The 9,412-nt window shown below is 31.2% G+C and overlaps 1 protein-coding gene across 4 annotated transcripts in view; it reads right to left on the minus strand.

Moving 5' to 3' along the window:
* LOC126889940 (ATP-dependent translocase ABCB1-like) overlaps nucleotides 1–5,843 on the minus strand; it is a 111,384-nt gene extending 105,541 nt beyond the window's left edge. For 3 of the 4 annotated variants that reach the window (XM_050658688.1, XM_050658690.1, XM_050658687.1), the window contains exons 1-3: nucleotides 5,665–5,843; nucleotides 3,060–3,114; nucleotides 1,912–1,972 (exon numbers count right to left, since the gene is read on the minus strand). In XM_050658688.1, coding sequence (XP_050514645.1) covers nucleotides 1,912–1,972; nucleotides 3,060–3,112 — 114 coding nt within the window. In that variant the 5' untranslated portion in view covers nucleotides 3,113–3,114; nucleotides 5,665–5,843. Of the gene's footprint in view, nucleotides 1–1,911; nucleotides 1,973–3,059; nucleotides 3,115–5,664 lie in introns of those variants that run through there. The other variant, XM_050658689.1, reaches the window with a different exon arrangement.
* Nucleotides 5,844–9,412: the final 3,569 nt, after the last annotated feature.

Here is a 9,412-nt window from a genome sequence, read left to right on the forward strand (position 1 = left end):
ACAATTTCTTATTTAAAATTTTTTTATATCTCTGATGCTAATCTTTCTATTCTTAAGAAAATGGCATTTTTTACCAAACTACAAAAACTCGTTAATCGCTTTTAACTCCATTTTTTTAAAAACTAATCATTCTGAGCCGATCAAACTTCTAGAACCTATTAACAATACATAAATCAAGAAAACGAAATCAGGTCAATGATAAATTGTAATGAGGGTGGTGATTAGGGGGTTGTTTATAGATTACTTTTTGCTGAAAACAATAGGTACTGACATTCTTTTCATTATAAGTTACTTAATTTTTTAGCTAGAGATTTTTTTTATTTCTGGAGATACATATTTTTAAATAATTTAAATTAGTTTCAACAAGTTATCCTGGAAAATCCATAGTTTTCCCATCCTTTGACTTTAAAACTACAATATTTAGCATTTGACGAAGAAGAGCCAAAATAAAGTATAGCTCGATTACTATTGGTCTCAAAGAAAATGAAAATAAACGGTTTTGTTTATTTTTTCAAAAGGTACTTTTTTGTTAAGTAAAGTTGTTTTGATAAAACGAAAACTTTTTGAGTTATTAGCAGAAAGCTGATTAAAAAACATTGATTTTTTCGATATAAAACTAACACTTTCAATAGCGAATAAATCGAAAACTATTAATTTTATCAAAAAAATGTATAGGTCGTTTTTTGCTTATAATGAATGTTTTTACTAACTCTTGCAGTCAAAATATAATAAAAATTTCCACCCCCGAGATGGGATGGCAACCACCCCCATGGTGAAAGCGCCTTTTGGCATAAAATAGATATTGATCCTTGGACTCTCCACTATTTATTCTCAAATTTTAAAGAAAAACGATCCATTCTGTAAAAATTGCCAAGTTTTGTCCTATTTTAAGCTTCATTACTTGGACTACAATGGAAACTAAATTTTGTATTATTTTATGTGCTATTAGATTGAAAACTTAGGCTTTTGCTAGCAGTTGCCGCTAGGTCATCCCTGTCTGTCCTGGTTGGGTCAGAGAGAGCAGCATATGTGCCTCCTGATGAGAGACTAATACGTTTCGAAACCGGTAGAGGTGCTTGCTGCACTCTCTGATTGAACTAGAATATGATGCAACTGTAGTTTCGTGTTGCAACGAAATTGAAAATGGTTATTCACTTTTGATAACAAGATTCTGAAACTGTTTTCTTGTAGCATGTGTAACCCTCAACCACTGACATGCGGTATGACATACCGCGCCGAAAATATATTTTGTTGTAGAAATTGTTTTATAAAAGAATTCTGGAACACCAACTGTGCACCTTCAATTGGTGTGTAACTGTACTTACCTGCTCCCAACTGCTGCAGCTTTAGTATGCTTTAATCTTTAAGCTACGTAGACGTAAAATTTTCTTGCGGTATCACGTACCGCAGGTAAGTTTTTACGTTTCTATAGTTAAAAGCAGTCCATTCATTATTCTTTCCCTATTACTATGGTAGACAGTTCATCCAGTTGTTCTACTTTTAACATTATTTTACTATTTTTTAGTTACCAATATTCGTTTTTTTACAATTCAGTTTACCTATAAAGATTTTGTAAGAACCTCCACCATTTTTTTTAAATGTTATGCATGTGTTCATAATTTTTTTGAAAAAATAAAGTTTAATTTATTTGGAACAGTATTTTATTCTACAACAGTGTAAAGGATGATTCTGTAGTGGATGTGAAAAACAAATACAGTAATATAAGACAAATTCCTATTAAAAAATAAAGGAGGATAGGCAACGGTATGACATACCGCCTATGTCCTAAAACATACACGTCAGTAGTAATTAATGACTAAAGTAAGTATTATGTTTGTATGGGCTTAAGTTTATTTATATTGTTTAAAAGAGTTTATTAAGAGTAAATTTTGCACATTCATAAAAACTTACCATTCCAAAAAAAGATATAGGTTTAATTTTTGTCTCATTTTCTTTCTTTTTTACAAATTTTCTGGAAGGAAAAAGAGGTGAGAGATAATTGTAGAGTTTTACCTTTATGATGATATATTATACATATACACAGACAGACAGATATACTATATACTACAAAATAAGATAAAGTCTGCATGTAAGTATAACATCTACAATTGTGTGGATTATACTTATAGAAAAACTGTACAGCTACCCAACATACTGAGCAACTATCCTACCGAAAAACAATAAAAAGTAAACCGTACAAAAAACAGAAAACCGTAAATTACACAAAAGGCTTCATTTACTTTGTCCCTACACACACTAAGACGAGATAGAAACTGAGAATTTGCCTATGCCAACGAGCTGGACACATGTTTGAATGATTTACAACCCAGATCCCAGGTGTTGGCATCTAAATGTTTGATTATTTAATTATACGGGGTTAGTTGAAAAATTGTGTTCGAAGGGAGGAACTACATGGGAGAACCATTTAAAGGTTTGTTTACCTCAGAATAGGGTGTATAATATTATCTATTTATTATGTAAGATGAGACAGTGGTAAATCTGGCTCAAATTATCGATGTCAGTTTTTTTATTTAGAGCAGATGGATGTTTAAGAATATGGCACATTTCAAGGAAGGATATTTTTTAAAAATTTTGTTGTTTGGACAGTATTTTGACTTTGGTGAAGCCGAACGTATTGAAGAGAAGGCTAGTAGTGAGAAGAATTAAAAGAAGACCTCGAAGAAAATAGTTAGACACCGTACAAGAACACCTAAAAAAATCTAAATGTGAAAGAATAGCAAACCAAAGCTATGAACAAGAAGGGATAGAGGGAAATTGATTCAAGCTTATTTGAGGAAGCCTTGAATCAAGCAGCCTTAGTTATTTGAGGCGTGTTGAGTTGAAATATATAATTCAAATTTCATTTCAATGCTTTTATATGTATAAGACAAGAGAAGCGTCGGTCGACCGCTTACAAGATGGACTGACGACTTAAGAAAGGTAAATAAAAACTGGATGAGAGCGGCACAGGATAGATGGGGTTGGAAACGAGGGGAGGAGGCCTATGTTCAGCAGTGGACTTTTGAGGCTGGATGATGATTTTATATGTATATACTTACGCATCTAGAGCATTTGTGTTTTTTTCCATAATATCATTCTTTTTCGTTCTCATATCTAAAAGAAAAAAATCAATGTTACCTTTAAACTACGTATGTATATACCCACATATTATATCTGTAATATTTGCCGGAATAATCACTAGAACCGTAATAATTTTTATATTTTTATATTTGTGGAGTATTCCAATTATTCGTGATTTAGTTACAAATATTAAATAAGCGAATTATAATAAAACAATAATAAAAAAACAATACATGAATTTATAATAGAAGAGTCATGTAATCGCCCTTGTACAATCTATAGTTTCTTAAAAGTGTAACATCGGGAATCCATCACTTACATACATAACACATGGAAAATATTAAACTTTTTAGTATAATACACCATAAAAAGGGTTTCGATCGGGTGTAATACGAAACATTATGTTTTTTTCTTCTTTTCTTGGCCATATTAGGACTCTACTCGTATAACATGGGGAATTATACTAACGAGTTATTTGTTGTTTTCAGCTAGTCCAAATAGTTTTTTTATCTTAATAGTTCTACGTAAAACAATTTTCTTATCTTAATAGTTTTACATAATTGAGAACTGTATTTGCCCTATTTATATTAACACTACTTTGGTGTGCATAACTGTCTGGGATATTATATTTGGACCACTATTCTGCCCCCCCCCATATCAAACGCTTCTATAGTTACGATTGATTGTATCTCCCTTTAGAGTGATTTTAGGTTTAAGCAGAATTAAAAAGGTTCTGCAACCTTTTCCGATTCTGAGATTATTAATCTCTTTATTTTGGTTTGGTTGTTCTGTGAGGTCATCATCACTGGCTTGATAACCTTTTTTGTGTCTTCGCCTGTTTCAGGATTCTTCAGATGTTTTCTCCAATTTTTCTGGTAGCGGCTGCCAAGTCCATACTTGGCAGACGTCAGTTGACCAAGATGGTTGTTTAAGATTTCGGGTAGGGTTTCTTTATGTTCCTGGAAGGTATCCACTAACATCGGCGTTAACCCTTTACAATTTTACAATTTAAGAATGCAAATTGAATAATACATATAACTACTGTTTCGTTTTGGGGCTATTTTGCAAGTAGCTGAGTTCACTGATGATGGATTGATAAGTCCGAAACCGTTCGTTTTGAACAAATTTCTGTAATCAATTTGGATTTTTAAGATTTTTAATTAAATTATACCTACTACTAAGGTATATGATAAAGTACGACATGAACAATTAATGAATGTCCTGAAATTAAAAAAGATCGACTACAATGACCTCAGGATCATCAGTATAAATTAGATATTATCTAATTTATACTATAAGCAGCGAGCAAAAGTACGTGTTAACGTACAGCTGTCAGAGGAAATTGAAATTAGACGTGGGGTGAGACAGGGATGCGTATTGTCTCCAGTTCTCTTTAATGCCTACTCGGAAGAGATTCTAAAAAAGCTCTTGAAGGTGAAACAGGTGAAATAAAGGTGAACGGAGTTCCCATTAACAATATTAGATATGCGGATGACACTGTCGTCTTAGCCGAAAATATTGAAGATATTCAGATACTGGTTAACAGAATAGCGATATATAGCCAAGAATACGGTCTAACCATGAACATAAAGAAGACAAAATTTATGAGAATATCTAAAACTCAAAGAAATAGCGAGAATCTCCTCATAAACGGAACCAATGTCGAGCGAGTAGACCAATATGCATATGCATATCTTGGAACAATGATTAACTCCACAAATGATCACTTCCAGGAGATTAGAATTAGAATAGAAAAGGCTAGAGCGAATTTTAACAAAATTCGAAAAGTGCTCTGCACAAGAGATCTAAAGTTAGAGCTAAGAGTAGGGTTGGCTAGGTGCTACGTTTTCTCGACTCTCTTTTACGGAATGGAAGCTTGGACCTTGAATGCGGCATCAATGAAAAAACTGGAATCATTCGAGTTGTGAATATATAGAACAATTCTGAAAATATCATGGACAGAACACGTCACAAACAAAGAGGTTCTGAGAAAGATGAATACAGAAATGGAAGTCTTAAATACAATCAAAACCAGAAAATTGGAATATCTCGGACATATTACACGAGGAGAGAGATACAACTTGCTCAAACTCATTATGCAGGGAAAGATTCAAGGAAAAAGGAGCATAGGGAGACGCAGAATATCGTGGCTGCGCAACCTGAGAGAATGGTAAGGTTATACATCAAATAAACTTTTCAGGGCAGCCGTCTCCAAAGTCCGAATAGCTATAATGATTGCCGACCTCCGTCGCAGAGATGGCACTTGAAGACGAAGACTAAAGAGTTTTTTAACTTCGATGTTAGAGTTTTTTAAAACAGGATTATTTGGTTAAATAAAAATCAGGCCAGTTCAATGTGTTGTATGCACAGATAGTAACAGGCTTTTAGATACGTTGTTAAAGCCGTGAGATCATAATGAACGATCATACTCATACTCTATTGTCTTTTGGTTTTATTCAATGTAATGAACACTTCTGGCAAGCAAGCAGTGGGTGTTGTACCAGTACTATTTAGAATTAGTCTGTTATTTTTAATTTTTTCTTCTTTCTTGCTTTAAAAAGAAATAATATTTCATTAACTTACCTACTCATTAAAAAAATAATTTTAACCAGTAACAAAACATTAATTAAAAAAATGATGGAGCACCTTTTCACATATTAACTAACATAATATAACTAATTAGGTAAGTACTTTAAGTGGGTACCGATATGTGCCAATACAGTATTTCGTATTGTAACAAAAACATTTTTACATAAACATTTTATCTTCAGTTATCAATGGTAAATGTTGTGAAAGTGTTTTTTATCAGATTATTAAAAAATAAGGCTATTTTATTCATATCAAGAGGTTTTAAAAATATCTGTACTATCTTTTCCTAATTGTACATAAATATCAGATGGCTAATCAATGAAATTTTATTAAAATCTTAGTCCTTGTCCTTGTGGTTGGTTTATAAAAAAGATAAGTAGTAGTAAAAGATAATGGTAGTGTTAAAAGAAAATTTATCTGTAGTTATATGATTATTGGATCTATTTCCTATTATTTTTTTCTAAAAATGAACAAGTGTTCAATTTTTTATCAAAAATGTTCCGTCAAACGATCATAATTATTCGATTAGTCAAGCTCGTGGAACAGATAAGGTATCTTATCGTTAGTGATGTTGAAAAAGTAACTATTCGTTAGAAAGTACTCGTTACTTACGAATACCGAAAGTATTGATTACTATCCACAGAGGCAAATCGTTACTTTGATTACTCTGATTACTTCGTTACTTTGTACCAATCAGATCAGAGCTAGTAACGGCCGTTGTATCTACTTTGATTACTGCGATTACTCTGATTACTTCGTTACTTCATACCAATCGTATCAGAGCGAGTAACGACTATTATATCTACTTTGTTTACTTTGATTACTTCGTACTTCGTGAAGGTCGTTATTATATCGGAATACCTATACAAAATACCTACCTACTGAGAAATACGATTCTCGATATGATTACCGGTACTCAAATGCAAAAGTAACAAAAGTAATCATAGTAATCAAATAATTTTAACTATTTAGAATGGGAAATAAGCCACAATATTATTAAAAAATGATTTTTATTAACGTTTCGACGCCCAAATCGGGTGCCGTTGTCAAAATACAAAATACTATTAATATAAACAAAAATGTTGTTGCTTAGTAAAAAAATTCTTCTAATAATTTATTTAATTTGACTCATTTATATCGGCAATTCTACTTTAAAATGTATCATATGTATCTGAATTGCCGATATAAATGAGTCAAATTAAATAAATTATTAGAAGAATTTTTTTACTAAGCAACAACATTTTTGTTTATATTAATAGTATTTTGTATTTTGACAACGGCACCCGATTTGGGCGTCGAAACGTTAATAAAAATCATTTTTTAATAATATTGTGGCTTATTTCCCATTCTAAATAGTTAAAATTGTAAAAATGCCACAAGAAAATAGCTTCAGAACAACATTAAGAAACCGGTATGGGCCTAGCGTGTGTCAAAATTTTAGGAAATTGGAAACCTTCTACGAGAAACTGGCACACTGTCAAAATTCTATCAAATTCTTAAAACGATGTAGAGATAACAACTTAATACCGAAGGGCTTGAGGTTACGGCCAGCATATTCAAGCAGAAGACTTCAAAATATTCTACATAGAGCCAGTTTGTCAATGATCCGGGAAAGGTTACAATTTCACAGGTCAAATTTATTTTTTATTGAACAAGACATCGTAAGTATTAAAGATTTGCTTTTCGGAATGATATCAAATTCTGATTTTGATCGAATTATTTTTAGTTTACACATAATTTATCAAAATTCATATCAGAAACAAAGAAATATACATTTAAATAAATTTAATATTCTTTTAGAACAAAATAGTATACATACTTTTGATAACCTAAATAGAAATAATGACATATTAGCGACAGTTGTCAATCTATCAAATAGACAGTTAAATGCAACGGAGAATTTGGTATTGTCAAAGGGTTTAAACTATGCTGTTACTCATCCATCTATTCCAAAATTAGACATAATTAGTTCAGTGAAAAAATATCACAGTGTTTACCAACTCATGAAAAAGAACAGTATAGGGTACTATGTAAACTTGAATTGGAAAAGACAAATCAAATTGAACAGAACATCAGTAAAGAGGAAATTAAAGCTTTAAAAACTTTAAAAAATGATGACTCCATAACGATCCTACCAGTGGATAAAGGAAATGCAACTGTAATAATGGATAAAATACAATACGAGGACAAAATTACAGATCTAATTACAAATGGACCTTATACCAAATTAACGAAGGATCCAACGAAAACACTGGAAAACAAAATCTATAGAACTTTATTCAAATTTAAAAATGATCTAACATACTATCAAAGAAAATTAATTACACCTCATTACAGTAAGTCACCACATTTTTATGGAGTACCGAAAATTCATAAAGCGAACATACCACTTAGACCCATTTGTAGTACCATCAGTTCTCCTTGTAGTGAACTATCAAAATTTTTATTAAACATTATAAAACCATTTGCTAATAATGATGACACATTTATAAAAAATACAAAACATTTTGTAAACAAATTATCAACTATTGAGTTTAATCCAAATAATATTTTAGTAAGTTTTGACATAAACAGTTTATTTACAAATGTGCCATTAGATAAAACTTTAAACATAATCAAAACGAAATTAGAGAATGATGATACATTGACAACTAGGACAAAACTAAATGTATCAGCTATAATGGAGTTATTGACATTATGTACTAATAATACCTATTTTCAACTAAATAATGAATTTTATAAACAAAATTTTGGTCTAGCAATGGGCTCCTCTTTATCTCCATTATTGGCTAATATATTTATGGAGGATTTCGAAACTAATATCATTTCTAAACAAAATTTAAAACCCACTGTATGGTGGAGATATGTAGATGATGTGTTTTCAATATGGCCTCATAGATCAGAATTGTTGGATACATTCCTGAATATTATAAACGATCAAGAAGAGACAATAAAATTTACAATGGAAAAGGAATATAATAACACCCTGCCTTTCCTCGATGTTTTAGTCTTAAAGAAGGATACTGGATATGAGACTCAAGTGTATAGAAAACCAACACATACCAACAGATATCTCAATTACAAATCAAATCACAACATCAACGTTAAAAAGGGAATCATAAAATCCTTATATAATAAAGCCAAAATTACTTGTTCTAACGAAAATTCCTTTTTAGAAGAAAAACAATTCTTAACATCTGTTTTATTAAAAAATGATTATCCTTTATCGTTTATAAATAAGGAATTGTCAAGATTGGATCGAATGGAACAGAACAACATAGAACGGGATCCTACAACATTCACAAGAAATAATACGAGGAAAATAGCAATACCATACATAAAAGGACTATCCGAGAAACTTAAAACAATAGGAAATAAATTCAACATTTCAACAACATTCAAAACAACCAACACATTGAGATCTATTCTATCTAAAACTAAACCTAACAATGAACAAGAAAGGACAAAGAATTGTATTTATAAAATACCTTGTGAATGCGAACAGTTTTATATAGGTGAAACATCAAGACCATTAAACGTTAGAATAAGTGAACATCAATCTTATATTAAAAATAGAGAATTTGATAGATCTCAAATATGTCAACACGCATGGGATAATGAACATAGAGTTCAGTGGAGAGATTCAAGTATAGTCCTGAAAGAAACAGATAGTAAAAAGAGAAAAATCAAAGAAGCGGCTCTAATTATGCTAAACGAAACCAATTGTGTCGCAAATTCCTCG

This window comes from Diabrotica virgifera, chromosome 8 (assembly GCF_917563875.1).
Source record: "Diabrotica virgifera virgifera chromosome 8, PGI_DIABVI_V3a".
NCBI classification, from domain to species: domain Eukaryota; kingdom Metazoa; phylum Arthropoda; class Insecta; order Coleoptera; family Chrysomelidae; genus Diabrotica; species Diabrotica virgifera.